The sequence below is a fragment of the Passer domesticus genome, chromosome 9 (assembly GCF_036417665.1).
Source record: "Passer domesticus isolate bPasDom1 chromosome 9, bPasDom1.hap1, whole genome shotgun sequence".
Lineage (NCBI taxonomy): Eukaryota > Metazoa > Chordata > Aves > Passeriformes > Passeridae > Passer > Passer domesticus.
The window spans coordinates 43,017,227-43,042,030 of NC_087482.1; the positions used below are offsets into that span (position 1 = coordinate 43,017,227).

A 24,804-nucleotide genomic window follows, 5' to 3' on the forward strand; every position below is an offset into this window, starting at 1 on the left:
CCGTTCGCCCCACCGCTGACTCCAGACCAAAAGCACAACTGGAGGCTGCAGAATGCGAGCAGCAGTCCTGCCCTGCCCGGGAAGCCAAGCACACACAGCTCCAGCTGAAGTGGCTGCTGAGCTTCTCCTCCTGTGGCTCCCCGGGCACAGCTTTGTTTGAGGGCAGGGCTGGCTCCCTGCTCAGCAGCTTCCCTGCTCTGCTTCTCCAGCCCTTGCAGCTCCCATGGAAAGCAGGACATGGTGAGCTCCCTCCATATCCCAGTGGCAGAAAGATAATAAAAAATAATATTAAATAAAATGCATTGAGTTAAGGAGTGGGTGTGCTGCAGATGAGCACCCTGTGAGCCTTGTGGAGCAGGGTAACACTCAGGAAAGGAGGCTCTGCACGGAGAAGAGGGGTACAAGGCAAATCAGGGATGAGTGAGAGGGGCTTTTAATTTCTGGGCTCTTCAAGGAAGGTGATCCTCCTGCAAGAAGGAAATCTGTTTCCAGGCCTGGCACACACCGAGTGGGTTTTATCCTGGGCTGTGGATGAAGTCAGCTGTGCCCCAGGACTGCCTGAGAGCAGGACCTGTCCCAGAGAGCCACCAGAGTCTGGTTCAGGTGCTGCTGAGGCTCACAGGTGCCCTGGACAGAGGGCTCAGAGGTGTTTCATGGAGCTGCTGAAACACAGTGGAACAGCGGCCAAGCCCAACATTACATTTTCAGGAGGTTTCTGGGATCTAATTTTGGTCAGTTGTGTCAAATTTCCTGGGATTTAGAGGAGCAGTGACTGCAGCTGGTGTGGGTGAGCACCACAGCTCCAAGGCACCGATGGCCTTGAGTCACTTGGATACTGAGACACAGAAAGGTATTTAAGAATACCTCAGAAACTGCAGATTTTAGCTTCTCACCCTTGCTCTGCACAAGTCAGTAGCAGACAGAGAAATCTCCATGGTCAGATTTGAATTTTACTCCTTTTTACTCTATTTCTGTGCTCCCCTTCCAGAGTCTGGACCTTCCTGAGTTAGCCTGGTACCTCTGTGACACCAGGGAAAAATATTTCATTTAAGTCACTCAGCACATCAGCATTAAAGAGAGGAACTGAGCACAGAGCTCCTGGGGTCACTGGGGGTTACATTATCAGACCTTGCTGCTTTCTAGACCTGAAACTTTTTGTCCTTTTCCATGCTTATCACTTCTCCCACAGCAATGAGCTGCTCTTGGGTCAGAGCTGTCCTTCAGGGAGCTCTGCCAACGTCCTCACCTAAGGGACACAGATCTTGTTTTTGTCTCCAAGCATCCTCACAGTGCCACCAACTGTGCTCAGTTGCTGCTGTGTGGTGGTTTTTGGTGTGAGAAAACATTTAAAGAAATGCAAACCAACATCACCGAGTGCATTTTGGATCTGATATCAGTCAGGTCACCAAAATGAGCATTTGTCAAAGCGGGACTGTTACTTCTCCACAACTTAAGGATATAAAAATAGCCTGATTTATGGCTACCACAGTACTACAAACCCAGAGCTGTTGTGTCAATGCAAAATCATGTGCCCACGTACCACGAAAAAGGGGAGGAACAGATCCAGGACAGGCTCAGGGAACACTTGGGTGACTCAGACACCATTTGTTTGTTTGCTGGGAAGGTATAAATGTCACCCACTGCTGAAATTCTCAGGAAGGGTCTGCAGCTTCCCATGGGACACTTCCCTGGTGCTCACCCTGCTCCCTGCAGACACCCCGGGCTTGGGGACCCTCTCTGCTGCCTGTGCCACCACCCAAGTGCCACCACATCCATTTTCTTCTCGCAGCTTATCTCCCTCCAGCTTTGGAGTGCATTCTTCCTTATCTTGGAGACAAATGGCCTCCACGGAGAGCTCAGAACAGCAGAGCCATTTATCTGCCTGACATGTGTTTCCCTGTTTGTTTTCTGCAGCCTTGAGCCATGGGCTGGGCTGTGACAACGCTCAGCTGTGGCACTGCTGGAGGGTCACCCGGCCCCCTCACGCAGGGCTCTGAATCAATGCCTTGGCCATATTTATCATTTATTGCAGTAAATCAAGTCTAATCGATGCTTTCTTGTTTTGATGTGCAGCAAAGCCCTTACAAGCTTTTCACAAATCTGTTTGGAATTAAGACAAGCAGAGGAAAAAAAAGATATTTAATCAATTCGGCTCTGATTTTTGAATTGGGGAAAGAGGAAAATGTGGCACTGTTCCCATGAGAAAAAGGAATAAAATTCAAAGCCCAATTCTGTTTAGCTCCTTCTGATGGTTTTCAGCATTCCACTTAACTGCTTTTAACACCTTAAAGTACTACGTGAACAAGCATGTCCCTAAGACATCTCTGTCCTCTTCCAGCCAACTCCTGGATGCAAAGGCCTCCTTCCCTTCTAAATAAATGTGCCTTCTTAGGAGTTCCTTTTTGTTTGGGTGTGTGTTTGTTTGGGTTTTTTTTTTCGTTTTTTTTTTTTTTTTTTTTTGTTTTGGTTTTTTTTGTTTGTTTGTTTGTTTGGGGTTTTTTTGTTTGTTTGTTTTGGGGGTTTTTTTTTGTTTGTTTTGTTTTCTCAAGTGTTGATACTTCACAGACTCGGTAACCCTCAATTTTGGCTAAACAGTATTAAATTAAAAGTATTATTTTCTTTCAGAAGTGTCTCTGTGCTCTCCTTCTGGAGAAGCAAGGCTTCCCTTTCACAGACCCTGCTCATCCTGACCCTCCACATGTGCTGGGTAGTTCAGCTTCAGGTGAAATTCTGATCCCCCCACAGGCAAAAACTTCACACCCCACCCCTACAGAGGTCACATCAAATTGCCATCAGTCAATCCACACCAATCAACACCCCTTATCAGCTCCACAGCCAGAAAACAAGTTTTACACAGATCTCTCCAGCCCCTGGGCAGCTGCAGAAGTTCCTGAGTTCACCCCTGGAATTTGGGGAGAGCAGGACCATTGCTCTTCTCTTCTGAAATGCATTTCCCCCCTTCTCTCAGACTTTGGCAGCTCTGGTGTGGATTTTATTGCTGGCATTTAGAAGAATAAGTGCTCCCTGCCACACAGGATGGGAAAGGTTTCTCCCCCAGGGAACAGAACACAGAGACTGATTAAAGGAGCAGCAGGTATTTAAGAACATAAAAAATATTGGCAGGTGAGGGCTGCAGCTCTCACCGAGCAGGAGCAGAGCTCACCTGCTGATTTCCAGCAGGGAACAGCACTGCTGAAGAATAAGGCCTTTAGCTTAGGATTTTTGTACACTTTAATAGAAAAAAGGTTGAAAAGTAATCAAAACTTGCTTCTCCAGAGGAGTGAATCAGATGCTCCTGTTGGCTCTGTGCTCCTGCTGAGCCACACGTGGTGGTCCACGCTCCACCTTCCCAAATCCTTCTGCAGAAATTGGCTAACAAAAAGGCAGATGATTGGGAGCAGCCACCTGATTACAGTCATATAAATAAGCTAACAAACTGCATTAACCTGACTGGATTATTTGAACATTTCAAAGGCAAAAAAGGATAAATAAACTGGCCAAAGCTGTGGGCCAGACTAACAAAGCCAGGACTACCCAGGCCAGGTTTGCTCTCAGTCCTGCTCCAAGATCCACAAAGGGTGTTGTTAACTCTGGTTAACCCTGCTGTGGTAGAACTGAGAGCATCTGCAGGAAAACATTAAATAATTGGGATTTCTGTTCTTTAAACAGCAATAGAAGCGTCCATACGTAGAAACTGCTCAAAAACAGCACAAAAGAAAGAATACACGACAAAACTGCTGAAAGAACTGAGGAAGAACTGCAGAAATATAAACTTCTATGTCTTACACATAAAAGACACAACCACTGGATCTTGTATTGATGGCATAGAAATTTCCTTTATTTTGTACAAAAAATACAGAATTTATATAATTCAAAATAATTGGCCATCACTATTTAAACTTTTAAACTTATAACCATTATTTGAAATGGTTTACTAGGAAGCATTTTAAAATAAGAGTACAATGTCATAAACAAGTTTATACAAACATAATGAGGATATTTTTCAAGTAAATCCCAACAGCTACAGAAAATTAAAATGAGTCATTTCAGTTGTATTTGATTAGGACATCATTCTATCACTGAATAATCTTAATGAAAACAGTGTCTAGAAGTTTATTGAAATTATACATTCTCACATCAAATATTAGACTGTTGAATTGGAGAAAAATAAAAATTAACTGCTAGAGTATCACACAGTCCTATCAATTCTTTTCAAAGCAGTCTTGTCCTCCAACAAAAAAGAAAAACATTTTTGTGCAGCACAGGACAGCCTTGGGACAGCTGATTCTAGAACAAGCTGTGAGCTCCTGGGTCACACTGTGCTCCTGCACAGTCCTTTAGTCTTCATCTTCATTTGTGCTGCAGAGAAAAAGCAGCGGGTTTGGCTTGGGAGACACCTCCAAGAAATTTCCCTTCCCAGCAGCATCTTCTGAAAATCTGTCAGGCTCGGGTACAGGGTTTTCTTCTTGTTCCTGTGAAATGCAGCCTGCAGTAGCCAATCCTTCAGGCTGCTCTGAAAGTCTCATTGCAGACTGCATTTGCATTTCTAATTCTTCTACCAGTTTTCTAGGAGCAGTTGTAGATTGCAAGGAAACCTTTGATTTTCCATCCCCGACCTCCATTGCCAAAGTGTCTGTGCCCTGCCTCAATCCATTACAGTCAATAAGTGGAGCTGTCCTCTCCTCCTGGAGCGTGCCTTGGAAAGAATTTATTTCCCCATCCTCGCTGGTCGAGGACTCCTGCTCATCTGAATCAGAGCCTTCTGTCTCAGATGATGAAGTGCTGTTGGATTCTTCAGAGTCACTTGTCTCCGACTCGGAGCAAAGCAGCTGTTGCTTGGAAACTGTGCCAGCAGCTTTTAACGCCTTCTCTTCCTCCTGTACCAGCACTGCTGCTGCTTCCAGCTCTTCCAGCTCCAGCCCCATGTGGGACTTGCTGAGCGTGGTTTTCTGCAAGGACTCACAGAGTGCAGCCAACTTTTTTGACCTTTAACAAAGAACAAGATATGTTATTGAACCTGACAAGCAGAACTTTCCCATTCGATAACGAGAACACCCATCTTAAACACTTCTTCCGTTTGCTTGGTATGCAAACAACTTTCTTCTGCAACCCTGATTGTAAAAGTGGATGTCACAGGAGGAAAAACAATCAGAAGGATCCGTAATTACAATTATTTAGGGTAGCTTTTCCCACGAGGTTAGACAATATGCCACTGAAAGGCTTTGAGGATCCCTTCCTGAAAGATGCTGCTGCTGGATGCTTCAGCAGTGCACAGTGAGGGAGATTTCAGAGCAAACCTTTTCAGGTTTGCTGTCTTTAGCAGCACACTCTGCAGGCACAGGGCTGGCTGGATGAAGTTTATGTGCAGCAAAATAATTTTGGTTTCCTACCCTCCCAGATAAAACTGTGAAATGCATATGAACCAGGAGAACATTCTGATTAGTGATCCAGGCTCCTCCTCTCCCACCCTCACAGGAGATGTTCAGTAACTCTGGCTGCAGCTGCACTTCACCCTTCACTTGGAATTCAGCTGAAATACAATTCAGCAGGAGTACCAGGAGCATTTAGATAAATGCCCCTAATAAAGCAGACACACCACACTGGCTTCAAACCCGTGGTGCAGCCCCATCCATTTCCTGGAGTGCTGGAAGCCAGCACGTGCTCTACCAGAAAAGGGCACCGTGGATTTATAAACAGAGACTAAAATTAAGAGAGTGCCTCGAAATGGAGGGGGGTGAGGGCAGAGGGGAAAAGGGGTATAAAAAGCCAAACATACATCCTGTTTCTTGTTGTGGAGTTTTGCCTCGGACTATCAATCAGCTTTTCACCACTTCCTGCAGCAGCAGGTCTGCTATAAATCCTGCAGTAACTGACTGGGTTTCATTTCCTCTGCCAGGGCTGTGAACCTGCAAGGCACCACACACTGACACTGGAGCAAGGAGCTGGGATGTAATACACGGCTCCTGCCAGGCAAAAGTTAAAGTGCTTGTTCTCTCACTTGAATGATTTTAAAGATCTTTATATTCTATTTCCCAGGGGGCATAATTACTCAGTATAACATAGATACTTCCACTTTTTTTTTTTTTTCTCCTAAAGGAATTGCATTTTTAAGTGGGGGAAGGGAAATTCAGTGCAGCTTCTTACACGTTTTACAGACAGGGCAACATTTAAATGCTTTAAAAACTTGGAATAAAACACACTAGACTTCCTTAGTTCAACCCACCGACCAGGAAACTGTGAAATAATTTTCTCAGAAGTAAAGCAACAGTAAACAAGTTCTATTTCTAGAATTTTCAAACTGAAAGCTAAGAATTAAATGCAACATGATCCTACCAGCCTCTGATAAAAAAAGGGGTACCAAGTTTAAAAAACTTACTAGAATAATGTTTTCTTTCTGGCAACTTATTTCCATTTTTTTGTCAAGGACTTGCAATTTTCTTGGAAAGTTATGGGGGATTTGAGAAATTGCCAAGTTAATTGGGAACAAAGCAAGCATTCTCCCTGCTCCATCAGAAAAGAGGAAGGAAGAGAAGCCAAGTGATGCCTTGAGAGGTTCATGGAGCCTTGCAGGTAGGTGGGAACAGAAGAAGAGGCTGCAGGGAAATCTCCCTCCTGAGCACACTGGGGAGAAGCTGATTTACACCCCAGGTCACAAGAGTTTATATCCCTTTCAGAAACCATTTTGCTTTGATTTTCCAACAGCCTCTTTCCTTCCTTCCAACTGTCTGTGCACGTGCCCCTTCCCCAGTGAGAGCTGCTCAGCCCGTGAAGGTTCAGCTCCTTTTCCTCTCCTGCTCCTGCCTGTCCACAGCCACAGGGCTGTGCCCTGTCACACAATCCTGTTCTGTCCCTTTTCATTGGCTCCTTTTAATTCCATTGACACCGTGAGCAACTCACCACACACCCTCTGCCACAACAATTTCCCCCCAGTTCCCACTGCCTGTCTCGCCCGTTTCACTGCTGCCATTGTGACAGAAAAGCAATTTTCAAAGTCCTCTTTCTCCCCACACTTCCATTGTATCTGTCAATTTCTATATGTATATTCTATAATTCTACTCTATTCTGTAATTCTATGGGGTTTTTTTGCTTTTTCCTATTTTTTGCCTATTTTTTCTACCTTTTCATGCCTACTTCCCCTGCTCTAGACTCAGTCCTTAAAATCCTCTCCCACAACTTCACTATTTTCTTATAATGCAGTTTATATATTAAAATACAGAAATATATCACAGACTGCATCAAGTATTTAGGAGTTGTATGACAATGTGCTTTTTTGGCACTAATAAATACTTTGCTGTGTCCAGGTTACCTAATGCCAAGTGTTAGGGAAGAAAACACACAGTGATAGACTTGACTCCACACACATCACTAAATTCAAAGTGGTCCTGCTGACAGATAAAAGAATCATCTCCCTAAAGCAATTAAGTTGGTTTTTTAACTCTTGGCCACATCAGGTACTTGCTGTCCCTGCTCACTGCAGGGGGTTGGACTAGATGGCCTTTAAAGGTCCCTTCCAACCCCAAATATTCTGACTACAAAAAGTCTCATTTGTTTTCCAAGTAGGTCAAATGTTTTTTCCCAACTTTCACTCTTCTCATCCAGTCTCCATCAGAATCTACAGAGCTCAACTTTTAAATATGAGACAAACTCAGAACTGTCACCCCTTAACAATTTTATACATAAACCCAAAAAGCTCTGCTCCCCAACTCTGCAATCTTGTATTAAAAAAAAAAAAAAAAAACAAAAAAACCCCAAAACAAAACAACAAAGAACACTTGAAGAATGGGGTTGTTTCTTTTCTGCCCCTGTGCAAGGGACTAAGAGAATTACAATTAGCTATCAGTTCATCTCCTTTAAGGCAATTATCTAATTTGAAGGAGAACCAAGTTTCAGGAGTGCATTTCACATCAGCCTTAAGAGAAGGTGGCAGCATTCCCTGGACAAAAAAGGCAAACAGACTAAAAATCAGCATGGAGATGCTTTCAAAGGGAGGCCTGGGTCTCTGAGCTGATGGTTTCCCAAGGTGAAAGACAAGCAGCAACTCAGGAAAACAAAAATGAGACACCAGAAACAAGATCTTGTGTATGAGACCTGCAGTAAACAGGCCCTGCTGTTTCCAAAATCTTTCGAGTAGTGTTTGAGAGATTAGACAGCAAATACTTTAATTTTTCAAGTATGATTAATGGAATCCATGATTACTTTAAGACATGCTCATTCAGTATGCACATTTGTGGTAATGATATCTTATTATTATGGTAATAGTGTTCTTACATAAACATGCATAATAGGTTTTAAAGGTGCTACACATGATAATTATTAGTTATCACAATGTCAGTTGCTTAAGGAAAATGTTTAATTACAGGTTAAACTGATCAGATGCATGTTTTGTTTAATGCATAGCTTTGAGGAACAGATAAGAGAAGCATCTTGGGGCTTGTCCATGCAGTCTGGAATTAAAATTCCAAGACAGAACTGCAGTAATCCTTGTCTAGGCACAGGAGAGTTTCTTCAGGTGCTAGAAGAAGAAAAAAATCTTGTTCTACAGATCTTAGATTATAAAGGAGTGAAACTGGGCTGAAAAGAACAAAGAATCAAAGGAGATTTAGCAAATAAAGGGAGATGGATAGAACTCTGAGAAAAATAAAAAGAGGATTATGGCAAGAGGAAAGGGAGATCATTAGATGTTTACAGCAAAGGCCACCTGTGGCAGCATGAAGAGAGGAGCTGGTGATGGCACTGACTGCAGGACTGGGACACGAGTGACAAGCAGGACACAACTCCAGGTAAAGCCAAACTCCTACAAGCTCCAGTCCTGCTTTTTGTTCCAGGAAGTACAGAGAGCTCAGGATCTGAAGAGCCAAGATAGCTGTTATCTCCAGAACATAGAGCTGTGAGGAACAAGTCTCACTGCAGACAGACATCAGGGATTTGATTGTTTCCAAGGAAGCTTTCACATAAGCTGAAAAACAAAAATCAACCCAGTCACTGACAGTAAAAAACAAATGCAGGACTTGGGAGGGGAGTACATCCAGCCACAAAATCCTCTCATTTTTCCCAAATGATGAAGAAAAAAAAAATTATCCTTCTGTATAGTATGTCCATCAGTTAGCACTATGTAAGGAAAAAGGTTTAAAGAAAGAGTGTTAATAGCTCAGACCTTCCCATCTGCCTGGTACTTCCCTTACATGCAGTACTCTTGTTTTAGCAGTTATGTTAAAAAGACCAAACAACTCAAAGAGAACTTGTAAATATAAAAACCAGCAGTCTGCTCCTCATTCTGAATGATGGTGGTACTGCATACCCAATCATGGCAGGGGAATTACAGATCTAAAACACTCTGCAGATGATTTGCAAACATGGGAGTGAATCTCACTGCCCAGAGCAGCTGTGGCTGCCCCTGGATCCCTGGAAGTGGCCAAGGCCAGGCTGGACAGGGCTTGGAGCAGCCTGGGACAGTGGAAGGTGCCCCTGGTTGAAGCTGGCTGATCTTTAAGGTCCCTTCCAACCCAAAGCATTCCATGGTTCTATGAAAGATTCACACTGGCAGCACAGCCTCTCTAAGTGCAGTCAGTAACATCACACTGTGGAATGGAAAGTGACTTTTCCTGCACAGGCACAAGCTCCAGCTCGCTTTTGTTTTTGTAAACAATAGAAGGATTATTTCTACTGGCTCATCAATTTGGCTTTGTATTCACAGATGTACACAAACATCCCCTGTTCTGAAGTACTCAGTGTAAACAAGGTGTAAGACATGGCACAACCCAGCCAAGCCTCCCTGCTATCTCCCCTGGCTCATCCCAGCCAAGTGACAGCTCAGAGCTGCCAGGGCACATCAAGCTGCTCTTCCCCAGCACAGCAGGAAAGGAACCGAGCCCAGGACCCTCAGTGTCACTCACAAGCACTGACAGCAGCTCTGCTGGCCAGCCTGGTGCTTGAATGGGACCCAGCTGATCTGGGAATGAACTGAAAGTGATGCTGCTCACATGTGGTGAGGGCCCACTCAGTGTGCCAGTGGGAATCAGTGCTCCATGCTGGCAGGGCTGCCGAGCCCTGTTTTAGAGTGTGAAACACTTTTACATTAATTATCTTTAAGCCTTGCAGGCAAGATAAACAAGTCTCAGAGGCAGCAGAGCCGTGTCAAGCACGGACGTGCCTGCGGAGGGCGCGGGGCTGTGTCCGGCCCTGCTGCTCCCTGGGACGCATTCAAACATTCCAGCACAACCAGCAGCCTGCTGTGCCACTCTGCAGGGCTGACACACACAGAAAGGGCTGCTATTTAACTTATCTCCACTCAGCAGGAGCTCTGGACACACAGGATCCATCTCATAGTAAAGCTGCTGTATAAAGCAAAAGGCTTCCTGTCTGCTGCATCACAAGAGCCTTAATTTTATATCTTTAACACAAAAGGAGTTACCAAGTTTAAAGAGCAAGCATTTGGCTATATTTACACCACCTTTCTCCACGAGGCCTGGCAAAACTCAGACTGAGCAGAGAAAGTTTCACAGTCTCTTTCTTTGATAAAGCAGATAAGATACCAAGCAATACAACCAGACCAGTATCCCCACTTTAAATGTGCTCCAAATTACATACCTGGCAGCACTGCTTACAATTTCCCACAATTATTCATTTAGCCAGAGGCACTGCAAGTATTAAGACAACTCTAGAGTTAATATTATCTCAGACATCACCAGATATTATCCCAGAGTCTCAGCAGTTCAGATACAGAGAGTGTGCAAATTTACTATCTGTGAGACATTGAAATGTCAGTTACACTATAAGGAAAAATGAAATTTTCTGTCTTGCCACCAAGAGTGGTTGAGGACAGGCTGCAATAGGACATCACTGGTTTCTGCAGGGTCTGTCACTAGTGAACAAAAGGGCACCTGCAAAGGGACAGGCTCTCCACACCCTTCTGAGGGTCTCATTCCCCCTGCTCACAGTGGCTCCTGCTGGATTCCATCCATCACTGCCTTCCAGCCCAAGCCTTATCTGCCCACACATCAGGGGTACAGAGAGACATTGTTCAACATCCACACTCCAGATAATGCCAGATGTGCTCCCCATGGAACTCTGTCAGGATCCTGATGTACTTTATATCCCTATGGCTGTAAGTCTACAGCTCAAGTTCTTTCAAAGCACAAAGCTCAACAAGTTACAGCCCAACACAAAAGCAGCAGATAAAGTGAGCTCATACAAGAATGACACAGCTGGCAAAGCACCCAGCTAGTCCATCAGGAAGAAAATAAATTGTGCTCTGCTCTAAAATTCAGATGCAGCTTCTATGTAGTCTCAAACAACTACTGGAGCAACCAAACTGGTGATCTTTGGGGAAAGCTTGAAGCTAATAACTGAGATCACACTGGTCACTGATCAGCATATTCTGAGAGCCAGGGGTGCAGGATAAAGCAGAGGAAAGGCACATTCAAAAATGGCTGTAACAGAATTTAAACTTCAAGGGTTTAGCCCAAAAGTAGCACAATTCCTTCAGCAAGGCAACTGACAATGAGAAACATTCCTCCACACCTGATGTGCACTTTTAGGCAGCTTGAAAGAAAAAAAGAAAAGATGGAATTCTTATGATACAGAATTGACAGACAATTTGATTTTAATAAAATATTCAAGACATGAAAGAGTCTAGGTTTGATCAGGCCTGACTGGTAAGACACAGGAGCAATAATGATGATGGCACTGAATACTAAAGCAGAATTCATTAATGCAGAAACAGCTCGAGTCAACAGGCACAAAATTGCATAAATGGTCCAACAATGAGGTTAGATCACAAAACCCCTCCAGTTCAGGAAAAGAACCCTTATAAATGGACATTTAGGTGCAATAATAAGAAACTCATCACACTAAAGGCACCATCCATTTTGCCCAAACCGCTCTTTAAAAAGTCATGGGTTACAAAAGAAATTGAGCCTCAGAATCTGCCCAGAGACAAGAGACTAAGGCTCAATTACACCTTTTAGAGTGTTTTATAGCATCTCACATACTTCACCATTTATTATTTCACTTTCAAGGTTATTTATAATGAGTGCTTCAATTATACACTAGTCAGTGACCTCCAATCATAGTGAAATAGCTTTGAAAAAGCAAGTTCAGGATCAGGGAACAAAAATACTCCAAAGGAAGTTCTGAAGGAAATTCAGAGCAGAAAATAATCTTGGTAAGTATTAATAGTGCCACCCACTTTGCTGTCATGCACACTGCTGTATTACAGACTATGACAACAACTAACTTTACACAGTTTTTACTGCTGAAGTACCTTACTACAGACTTTTACCCCAATTCCCCACAAGTTTGGGCAATCTGTGAAGAGATTTTACTTCATCCAGATCTGGGAACACAACTGTTCCTATCAGGCTAAAACTTAAAGCACAATACTACCACAAAGTTTAAGGCATGAAAAATACACACAGCACCTGAATCCTTCCATGGCAGCAAAAAGCTCTCAGTCAGAAGAGCACAGAAAATATTTTATAATAATCAAAAAGATGAAAAAGTAACATCTACTAAATTTCTTTCCAGCCTTTATTAGCTGGTTAGCTCATCATACCCTAGGAGAGCTGAAAGAATTATACAAGAGGTCATACAATTAACAGACATAAAAACAAACAGAACCATCCAAGAGTTTCATGTGCTCAGTTTATTATACACATTTACAGTAAGAGGGAGAAGCCATAAATAACTCCATTAAAACCTCATTAGCTCTGATCAATGAGTACAGAAGATAATGGAAGAATGTTAGTAAAGGAAAAACAGGATCATTTTCTTCAGAACTTAGGTAAAAATTGACCTAAACTTTAACTAATCTTCTACCTTATCTGCAACAAAAGACAGATGAGTGTAAACACAACAGCAAAAACAGAACATTTGTTCACAGCAATTAGTCCTGGATTAATCACTGTTTTCATAGGAAAGAAACAAACCACCTCCCCAGCATATCAAAGACTACTTAATTTCTAAACTTCAAGTCAGTACTCAAAAAAATAAGTGCTCGGTCTGTGCAAGATCTTTTATGCAACTGCAGGTAGGAATTCTTGCCTTCTATCTCTCAAGAGGATGGACTCTGATTTTTAGCCTAAATAACCTGGCTTTACAGAGTTACACTGTCCAGGTCCATACTGACTGTTAATCATTTTCTTTCTAACAGCTCCTGGAAACAGCAGGCAACTTCATCAAATTTAAGAGCAACTGGAATTTAAAGATCTTTAAATTCTTATATACTTGATGAAAAGAAGCAGAGGGATGAATAATGAGCCTCCTGGGACAAGGCTGGCAGGGACACAGCTATTGCAGGGGGACAGGGCAGGCACCCACCAGCAGCTGATCCATGCAAATTCCAGCTGTGGATGATGCACCCTGTGCCTGCTGGGGGGGTCAAAGGATGTGGGGAAGGGACAAGAGCACAAGGTTTGGGTTGGGAAGTTTATATAAAGTCTTTCTTCCTCCTTTCCTCACAGATACCAGACCAAGCAGAGACTGGAAAAGCATTCCCTGCACAGCAAATCTTCACTGCAAACAGGAAAACCACACTGAAAAATCAGTGCTGGGTTCAAAAAGTCTGGAAAATGCATCTCCCTGTGAGCAGCATGCCTCCACTTCAGCTGGAGAGGAGCAGAAAAGCTGAAATGCAGCACCAGGAGACTTCTCTGGGCATGAGAAACTCCCTTTCTGTGCAGGTGACCAAACACAGCCCTGCCCCATAAACAACGGCTGATGGGGAGAATCCAGAGGGCTTAAGGGGAACATAAAATGCTTTAATCTTGGAATTCTGGCTTTCAAAGGGCATTACATGGATTCTGAAACCAAGAGAGTGATGTACTTACACTGCAATCCAACTGGCAGTCTTGTAAACATGAACTGCTATCTACATAGCTTAAAGTATTACAGTTTGTTAACCATAAATCAAATAGAAAACAGCACCAGCGTTTCAATTTAAGTGACTTCTTTTATGTTAATAAGTCTCAATGTTTCAAGTGACTTTCCCCCCTTATTTATTCTGAAACTCCACAGTGCTTCTTTCATAATGAATCTAAATACTGCATGAGCTGAACTTCACATTTATAAATATTTTAAAAAAAGATGAAGCTTTCCAATATAACATCTTACTTTCATTACTTGGTCTTTTTGATAAGTTGAAACCAAACAGCTCATGGATTATAAAAGAAATCAAGTACAGCTTACTTATGTAGATGATATTATGAAAATACTCGTAAGAGAAAACAGACTTGGAATTAATATTGCACTATAAAAAGAAACTGAAGAGTATTTATATGTTTTAAGAATAGTTTAACAGAGCTCTGTTGCCAAAACAGCTCCAGTAAGTTGCAGCCAGTCCAAACATCTAATAATGGCACAGCTTCCAAAGTCATACATGATGAACACAAATAATGAAAGATGAATAGATAACTCACCACAAAACAGATGCAGAGAGAGATTTTATAAAATGATAGTAATATTGGCTGTGTTACAGAAATGGAACACTGAGCTGTTCTGTATTAGCCCCATTTCCCTCAAGTTGCTTTGCTGCCATTACCTAGGATTTGGTCTTCACCATCACTGCTGGTGATCTAGGAGAAAGCTCTTCTCATGCTGCAGATTAGACAATTTGTGTTACAGTATGGGAATGAAAGGCACTCACACAGCAGAGCAGAAAATGTGAATTTTAGTCTCAGGATAATGCTAGCAAAGTCCTGTATTACAAAAATAACAACAATGGCAGGGAACAGGCTTAAAGGCACAATTACAAACATTACTCCAACATGATCCTACCCCTTCACAATAGATTTATCCACCCAACAACACAGTGGGGCTGATCAGAGTTTAACTCTTCCATTGCCACTGACACCCAGGACACCTGAAAGGAGAACTCCACCTGCAGCCCCCTGACTCTCAGTCCATCCTCAGCTCACAGTCTGAACAGGAAAAGCCACCAAACCCGAGCATCTTGCAAACTGCTGGCAGGAAAGCAGATTTTTGCAAGGGCCTGGAGTGAAGAGCCTGCTCCCAGCTCCCCCACATCCCGTGGTGTGCTCAGCACCTGCTCCCAGCTGCTCTGGGCCACCACTCAACAAGGGGGATGGTCTGAAACTGCAGCTGGGTTTGGTTAGGTATAAGAACAGTTTTTAACAATAAGGGTGATAAAACACTGGAAAAGGCTGCCCAGAGCAGCTGTGGCAGCTTCATCCCTGGAAATATTCAAGGCCAGGTTGGAGAGGGCTTGGAGGATCCTGACTGTGCTGACGATGTCCCAGCTCACTGCAGGAGGGTTGGACTGGATGCCTGTAAAGGTCCCTCCCAACCCAAACTGTTCCATGATCATGCCTCATAGAAAAAATTATTATTGTTAAGCTAGCTGCTGAGCAGGCTGGAAACAAAGCAGGAAGATGTTCCCAGCCTGGAGCTCAGCTTCCCCCTCGGAGCAGAGCTGCACATTCCACCTGCTCAGAAAGACAAGGGCTGCACGAGCTCATCCTGCCCCTCATCAAACCAGAAATGCACTCAGCTGAGCTGTGCTGCCTGAACAGACACACACAGATCACTGACCCTTCTGCAGGCACACAGGAACTGCCTCCCAACAACTTTGGAAAATCAAAGCAGTAGCCTGAGGGGGGAAAAAAAAATGGCTTTCTTCTTTGCCTTCTCTGCCCACAGCAAGGTGCATTCAGACACAGCCTGAAGGAAGCTGAGCTATAGAAAAGTGATGGAATAAATAGGAAAAAACAACAGAGGGCAGGAGAGCAAAAACATCAAAGGAAACTGTAGCTAGCAGCTGGAAGGAGAGATTAAATCCCTTGTTAAAAATCCATGTTTTACAGGGCTTGCTAAAACATACATGAGGGGGAATTTCTGGTGTAATACACACCTGTCTATCACCTTTCTGAGCCCGCAGGGCAGTGCTCTGCCTCAAGGCTCTTAGGTCAGAGCACTGTGTTAGTTGGGTATTGTTATTTACAAGTGCTCTGTGTGCCCCTCCTGCTTTACAGACACCTGAAGTGACAGCTCAGGCCTCCAACGAGATGCAGGACCCAAGGAGAGGCACTGGCAGCAAACAGAAATTGTATTAAAAACATGCATCAAAACACTGAAAGAGGAGACACACAGAATGAGCCTGCAAATTATTATTTACTCTTCTTAAATCCAAGAACTGTGATCCAAGGTGTAAGAGCAGATGACTTGGGATGAAAATAAATAAATCTGGGGGTTCTACCAACAGCCAATGTACTCTCTGATAAACTGTATAGTCCTACCTAAGCTTTAAGGAAAACGATGGCATTTCATGTTTTAGTAGCATAATAAACTGCTCTGAATCTCCAATACTTCCTGCTCAGACCCAAAACTCAGGTTTGAACCAAAAGCTGTTGATCTGAGCTGTGCAATTTTGATAGAAACAAGTAAGACTCTACAGAATTACCCAACAACACAGGAAGAATGAGTCAACTCAATTACTTTTCACTAGGAAAATGTGAAAATTTATTGCTGTCTGAATTTTTCCTGTTCAAATAGACTGTGTGATTTTTTTTTAAATACAACTCAGTAGCTAAACCCTGAAATCTCTGTGCCATCACACTTGTAGACAAGTCCTAATCAACCTTTAATTTTCTTACCAATGCACTCCTGAGTTTATTTGATGACTTAACACAGGTCACTCAGACATTTACATTCACAAAGTATTTTCCCCCCTAATCCTCTCCATTTTTCAACATCTTTTTGAACAAGCACTAGAATCAGTGTTTTAACACAGTCTTACAAATGATGCATTTTAAGGTCATGCCACTTCCTTCCTCTAAATGACACTACTCTGCTTCTTCAGCTGAAGTGCACTCACCCTCTCACCTGCTCAGGTTCAAACAGTTCTCAAGCATGACCCAACCTATTTTCCTGAAGCTGTTGCCCTCAGCTGTCTTTTATTCTCCAATCCATAACTGTGCTCTGTAAGCTTTTACTGAGTGTGTCATTTTTGACTCGCTTGTATTAAAATGCACATTGTTCAAATAAGCACTTATGGCCAGTTTGGGGCAGCCTGGGCAATTCATTTTACACTTTTCAATAAATAAATAACATTTAACGCCACAAAAAAAATTCTAACAGGACGCATGATGTATTTTCTTACAGATTTTTAAATATGCATTAAATTAATCTCAAAGACCATCTGAAGCAGCCACTCATTATTGGTAAGAGCAGCTGGGACAGCTCAAAGTTAATTCAGCACTCCAGGCCACCAAGGAAGTGAATGGGAAGCAAACCCAGCACAGCACGAGCACTCCAAGCACACTGAACTGCCTGCCAGCAGCAGCAATGCCAGCTTGTAAAACCTGCTAAGAAGGAATTACAATAATTGGGGATTGTAGTCCTGAGCTGCAGTAATTGGGGATTGCAGTCCTGAGCTCCTGCAGCAAGAACTCTCAGGACAGTCAGGGTGCAGCCCCAGGTGCCTCACCGTGTTCCAGGTGTGACCACGAGCAGCACCAAGGTTTTGGGGTTTGTCCTTGTACCTGCAGGGGTCTCACCAAAGCAGACCAGCAAAGAATAGCCTTCAAATTAAAAATCTTCAAAGTAGGAGGGTTTTTGTTTTGTAGGGAGTGGGGGAAGAGAATTATGTGGCTTCAGTGAATCCCACAATGACATAATCATTAAAAAGCTACAGTCAAAATATAATCCTCTCACTACAAAACAGATCAAGTTAAGGGGTTTTGTGATGGGGTTGTTACAGCACCTGATAAGTGAACACAACTGGCTACAGCAGAACATAAGCTAAAAACACATGCTAATGGCAAAGCTGCTTTCAAAGCAGCGCCATGAAAGCCATTTGGCTTTTCTCTGCACCACACACTCTGCAAACTGGAGTTTTCATCAAACCTGAAACCACTGCAGCCTCTACCGAACCAAGGCTGGCATGCAATGAAGGGGAAGCCAAACCCAAAGCCAGCCAGAGCAGGAACAGCTGCCCATGACCCTGGAACACAGCACCACGAGGGGCATTTTCCCTCACGCCTCAACTGCATGAAGTGCTGTAAATGTGCTGTACAAATCAGATTAATCCCACAGAGCCAAGAGGCAGGATTTTCATCCAGAATATATTACTGCTTATGCCTTTGTTCTTTGGAATCACGGCTGCTGGATCCAGGAGGTTAACAGCTGAAAATTAGCATATTTCTCTAACATTTGAGAATGTTTTAAAGCTCCAATTCATTTTAATTATGTGTTAACACACTCCCTCTTCCCCCATCACAAATCAAAAAATTTAATAAACTAACATTAGCAGTGCACCCTTTGAAAACCTTTTAGGACAGTTTTGTTCCTGAATTCAGTATTTTCACAGCAGAGGTGCTGACACTACAAGAAAAACTCCCTTCACTCCTCATTTAGAAGGACAGTCCTGAGTTTCAAAGGTTACAATTAAACCCTTCCCAAGAACATGAAAGTGCCATAAAGGAGAAATAGGACTTGGTGAGTATAGGCAGGTTTAGATGGGATATTAGGAACAAATTCTTCCCTGTGAGGGTGGGCAGGCCCTGGCACAGCTGGGGCTGCCCCTGGATCCCTGGCAGTGCCCAAGGCCAGGCTGGACACTGGGGCTGGAGCAGCCTGGGACAGTGGGAGGTGTCCCTGCCATGGCAGGGGTGGAATGGGATGACCTTTAAGGTCCCCTCCAGCCCAAACCATTCTATTAGTCCATGAATATCAACCCTACAAGCAGCAAAAAAAGCAAATAACAAAAGACTTTAAAAAGCCTGGCTTGTGTCTTTTCAAGTGTTTTGAGCTTTTCAAAACCTCAAGACACTAAAGAAAACAAAGATGCCAAGAAGAAACAGCTGCAAAAGTGGCACAATCAAGATCTTTTCTACACACTTTGAAACATTTTTCAAAGTTTGCCAGATTTTAGCAAATAATCACCAAATCAAATTTCTTCAGTTTGCAGATAAATGATCCATTTCACAAATTATTTTAACACACCATTGGAATGCATATTAAAATTCTACTTACATTCACTGAAAGATCATATTTGACTACAGAAGCTTAAAGATGTTTATATGTTACAAAGTATTTCCCCAAATCTAGCAAAAGTCTGAGGTAAAGCCAATGCAATAGACTGAGACTACAATACTTAAATTTGAGTTCTTTACTCCCTTGTGCACTTTAGGATCTGATGTGAGACAGGCAGTAAAAATCCTGTATCTTACAAATCTTTTTTTTTCTCAGAGTCCTGGACTCCTTCATGCCTTTGCAGCATCAGGGCAGCATTACACTGTATTGATTAAACAAGGGATTCAGAAAACCTGGGGAAAAGAAAAGGGGGCCTGAACAATCACAGTCGATCTCATCACCTCCGTGACATGCTGTGAATGTAATTAATCCTACATTTATTTAGGAGAAATTCACATCCTACACATCAAGCAGCAACTCCCTGCTGGCTTCAGACTGGGTAATTACAGTGTAACAAGGACAAGGCTTCCATTGTAAGGAAGAGATGAAAAGGAAAACAGACCTATGAGGCCAACCCACCTTTCAGGGGCTGTCTCACCTGCAATCCAGGAGAAGCAAATATGACACACTCAGGAATATTTGATTTTAAATTAGTTAGTACCAATGAAGACAGCAGCTTCTACAGAGACTGTATAAATGCCACCTGGAATCCTGGTTTTCACTTGAAATCAAGGAGTCCATGCTCAAACTGGCACGTTACACCTACAGTCACCAAAATTAGCACCATCACATTTGTCTCAGGGTGCAGAGCACGTATTTGTGAAGGATAACAAAGCAAGTTGCAGATACAGATCCACAGAACACAGCAAGGCAATTTAACAGCTCAGCTGTCTCAGCTCACAGCTCTCCCTCACTGCACGTGTTGAAGCTACTACAAAATACAACACAAACAACGATCTTTATAATCTTTATGCTAAGTTAGAAAGTAGAAAAACATACACGGGATCAAACATTCTCCTGCACACATCATACCTGTAAAACTATGAGAAAAAAACAACTGTACAACAGGCAGGCTGGATGGATGAGTAACCTGGTCTTGTGGAAGTGTCCCTGCCCATGGCAAAGGGTTGGAACTGGATGATCTTCACAGTCCCAATCCAAAGTATGTGATTTTATACTGAGAGCACCAAACCCTGGAAAACTGCCAGGAACACTCACAGCTTCACCTCCAGTTCAGGAACACAGATAATACTCATTTACAAATATTAAAGTGGTACACGTTTTAAGCTAAATATGCATGTCAATATTAGGTAAAAGCACTTTAAATTGCCAAGGGCTGGAGCTGTTCCCTGAGCAGGGGTGCAGAACTGCCTGTGCTGCCTGCCTGGCCAAGGACTGGAGGAAGCTGTTCAGCCTCCCACCCATGCCATGGCCAGCAGGCACATGTGTACAAGAGCAGCCAAAATCCCCCGTGTGAATAGAGCCTGGCACAAAGGGGAGCACAAAACACTGCAGGAAGACATCAGGCCACACAAAGGAACCTCAGCACAGCAAGAGACAGTGGGTAAACTGTTCTGCCCTCTCTGAAGGACACAGCTCCTGTGGGGTCACAGACTCCTGGCAGGAGGGAGAAAAGCTCTCCTGCACTAAATGCACACCTGCACTGCCCTGGTCCCAGCTGCCCACATTGCAGCCATCAACCAACCAGTGGGTTCCCCAAAAACCCTTCTCCTCTCCTTCATCCCCTTCTGCTTCAAGGAAGGTGTGGAAATGGAGAAAACCCCAGCCTTAGAACAAAAATTCAGCTCTAATTTCACCTCAGAGAGGCTGCCATATGTATCAGAGTGGCTTGTAAAAGCTCGGACCTGAAGAACAAAAGCACGCAAACCAGGCAAATTAAATTTAATTTTATTATGGAAATGAAAGCAATAACAGAAGTGACAGCAGGGTGGATGATAAGCTCACTTAGCAGGGGGATCAAATGAAGTGATGACATGTCATTATGACCTCAGGGGTTAAAGATGCAATTTTCCATCTGGCTGCATCTGGCTTTTCAACAGAAATGTTGACACCACCTGCTGAGATTTACCACAAGCTGCCTTCATAGGTCTTTGTCAAGCTTTTGTTACCCAGGTTAACATTTACTTTTCCCTTCTTTCTGATAAGTTTGGCTGAGCAACATGCTCCCTTTCTTCTAAACAACACTTAAAAGGATTTAGATGCCACCTTACACAATGGATGGAATTATTAATAGTCACTTCACTAGCAGCTTGAAGGGAAATACTAGGAATCTAGAAAGCAGGGGGAACTGTCTTTAAGATTGCAAAGAGATGACATTTTAGCTACACTTGCTAATATCTTCCATTGTCTAAGACATTTTGGAATCTACTTTTCGCTTAGTAACAGGCACCTGAATAAAGTAATTTTTCTGGGGAAAAAAAAAAACTAAACAAAAAAAATCCTTAGAATTCCAGACCTAGCTTGTACTCCCCATCCCCAACTGACTATTAGCCACCTGTATGTGTTTTATTCAGCATCTTCATAATTTCCAATTCTGGATACACTGTGCTTAAAATAAATCAGCTTTTGCCAGCCCAGTGACACATTCACTTATTCATCTCATTTACCCACAGCCAAACTATGATCTCAAACCAAATTTGTAATCAGCCATTGACACTCTGCTGGCTGTAAAGATTTTGTTTCCACGTGGCATATTTAAAAGCTAATACCTACCAGGGGTGTTTCTCTTCACCTGGAATGGGACTGAGTGCTCTCTTTCACTGGATATATCTGTTATGGTTTTGCCTGTGCCAAACTTTCTTCTAAACCCAGAGATCTGTGCCAGCACAGAGCTGAAGAGCTTGTTTCCAGCTGGTTTTAAAGTGCCCAGATTCAGCACTAAAAAGAACCTACAGTCTGTTTTAGCTGTTTAAACAGAGGCCCCAACCTCCACCAGGACTTTGCTGCTTACAGGGAAAGGAGAAGAAAAGGAAAATCCTCTGTGGATTTTGGGATTATCCTCAGCCACAAAAGGACAGGAGGAAATGGAGACAAAGGAAGTAAATAAAGCCTGTATGGAACAAATAATAGTTAAGAAACGAAACAGGGGAAGTATCCAGGCTGACTGGAGATGGAAATAACTTTAACACTGAAAGACCACCACAGTAACATCTATGAACACCTTCCCCTCCCAAAACTCTTCCACCACAACAGCAATTACAGAATCACAGAATGGTTGGGGTGGGATAGAAACTCAAAGCTCACCTCAATCCACCTCCCTGCCATGGCAGGGACACCTCCCACTGTCCCAGGCTGCTCCAAGCCCCAGTGTCCAGCCTGGCCTTGGACACTGCAGGGATCCAGGGGCAGCCACAGCTGCTCTGGGCACCTGTGCCAGGGCTTCAGAGGGAATTACCAGAGGGATGTCACAACCTTCATCCCTGGAAGGGAAGATGCACCACCCTCCTCTCCAGGTGCCTCACCTTGGGGAGCTGGGACCCCTTGCTTGAACACCCTGTCAAGGTATGCCCTGAATGACAAGAGAGCTCAGCTGTTCCCTTCAACATAAAGGAACAAAACCAAGTGTTCCCATTCCCTTTGCACTTGCTGAACTTCAAACACTGCTGAACTGCACAGCAATGACTGCAGCATATGCTTAAATGCTGTCCTGATTCAGGCCTAAAAATAGGACTGGGTTCTGCAGCTCCTCTCTCTCTCTCTCTTGCTCTCCTAATGACAGACAGCCATTGTGCCATGTCACTCTGACAATAAGATAGCTTAATTGCCCTCTTTCCAGCAGCTGTCAGTTCTGCTTAACTGGGACATAATGTGAGAGTCTGGGAGGAAATGTGTTAATCTATCAGTCACTTATAGCTACTGTGCATTTTCCTGGGCTGGATTTAAAGAAAACTGGGTTTATGACTGACTTGCTAGTCATTATATTCATTGATATGGGCAGCAGAGGTATTACTGCTTAATGACTCATTTCTTTGTGAAAGACCCATGAAATAACTTTCTCCTTTATTTACTGCACTTTTTCTACTTAACTCCAACCTGAATTTCCCACACAGTTAAGGTGTGGTTGAAAAAGGCCTCTTCAAATTTGACAGTGTAAAATGAACTGGCTGTTTCAGGAATTCAGCAGGATTGATGAATCAAAATATTTGGAAACACCTGTAGTTGTTTTAAGGTATTTTGTATATTGTTACCTATAGGACCAGAGTCACTGAAAGCACACAGAGAATAAGAATCAACATCTACAAACAATCATGAACAGCTATGAACTGAGGATCTTTAATTCTCCAAGAAGTACTGCTAGATCACACCTAAACGTAACAGCCTGTGCAGGCTGCCTCAATTCTGTCTCATTCCCCCTTCTGATCACAATTATTACCAAATTCCCTCTATATCCCTTGTCTTGTGCACTTCAGATATTTTATCCCCCAGAGTCTCCTGTTAAATACAAAGACTTTTAGCCACTGGTTCAGGAGTCTGCATTGCTGTGTTAACAAATAAGACAATGACATTTTTTGTGTGTATATTAGTCATGCCTGTTCCAACTCACACCTTTTGTGGCTTTCAGAGAAGGCTGTGAAGATATAAAAAGGAAGGAAAAATAATATAAAAGCTGTATGAAAAACAGAGTACATCTGACAAGAACAATATAAAGCTTAGTAAGATTTGAACATGCAGCTTGCTTTAATCATTTAATCCACTTCCCACTGTTTTCCTACTGGTACTTTTGGTTTTAAGCCATTAAAACATGCTGGTATTCCAACCAGTCTGGCTGCAAACTACCCAAAACTCTGGAAATAAGCTATACTGAGTCCATTAAAAGCACACAGGTGAGACAGAAGTACAGGGGTTTTGTCTGGAGGTGGCAAAATCCCTCCTTCCTTTGAAGTAGTGGAAGCCAAAGCTTCCCACAGTGCCAGGGAGAGCTGCAGGGGAAGGCACAGAGCACATGGGGATTTGTGACACTTGTTCTGGTGTTAATAATCAATTGGTGCAACTGCTACAGCCCATAAATCAATGCTCCATGCAGCTGGGAATGCTTTGCATGTGCTGTCAGTTGTGAACTGGAAGCTCCTTCCAGCCTTTATCCTGAAGTTACATAAGTGCTACATAAACATTTATCTTCATGGGAAAGATCACAATAGAATGAGAAATCCCCACAAGCTGTTTTTTCTCCCAAAAGCCCTATTAATATATTAATGAAAATTCACATTTTTACTTAGAATCCAATTCCTCCCTCCCTTCTCCAATGGTGTCCCTGTATTAAAAAAATGCACTGAATGTCTTTGCTTCTGTATCAAGAATTGCTTGACAGACACAGTTACTAAATGGAAAAATGGATCATATTCCCACACATAGGAGACAGAATTTATTTTACTGATGTTTGTTCAGAGATAAAGTATGCTAAAAACATCTCCCACATCAGCAACTACTGAAGAACTTACTTGACTTTCTGGATCCAGATGCAGTAGTCTGTAATGAAGAGATCATTAAGGATGTAGGCAGGGTCACTCTCCATAAAAATCTTGTGAATGTCCAGCAGACACTTCAACACTGCAGCTTTCCCTGGAAGCAGATTTCTGGTTTTGTGATTCACAAGAAATCATAACAGATCATCTTCATCCTCTCCCACCTGAGGGTTTAATAACCACAGTATCCACGACCTCCTTGGAAACTGGGCTTGATTCCCAGGCTGGGAACAGCAGCCCTGTAACTGTGCCCTCCAGCATGCACATCCCTGGGGATGGGGGGCACTGGGTTCAGCAGGAATCTCTGCAGAGCAGAGCCTGCAGGCCCAGCCATGCGTGTAATTCTCCACAGCTGAAGCAGCCCCTTCCCCCAGCTCCTCCCCTGCCCCAAACT

At 43.2% G+C, this 24,804-nt stretch overlaps 1 protein-coding gene across 10 annotated transcripts in view; it reads right to left on the minus strand.

Annotated features, from left to right (window-relative positions):
* Window positions 1-3,811: 3,811 nt before the first annotated feature.
* The window catches only part of SHQ1 (SHQ1, H/ACA ribonucleoprotein assembly factor), a 38,285-nt gene continuing 17,292 nt past the window's right edge, over window positions 3,812-24,804 (minus strand). For 8 of the 10 annotated variants that reach the window (XM_064433079.1, XM_064433082.1, XM_064433078.1 and 5 more), the window contains exons 11-12: window positions 24,387-24,507; window positions 3,812-4,986 (exon numbers count right to left, since the gene is read on the minus strand). In XM_064433079.1, the coding sequence (XP_064289149.1) occupies window positions 4,338-4,986; window positions 24,387-24,507 (770 nt within the window). In that variant the 3' untranslated portion in view covers window positions 3,812-4,337. Of the gene's footprint in view, window positions 4,987-5,776; window positions 8,957-23,196; window positions 23,516-24,386; window positions 24,508-24,804 lie in introns of those variants that run through there. The other 2 variants (XR_010368737.1, XM_064433085.1) reach the window with 2 other exon arrangements.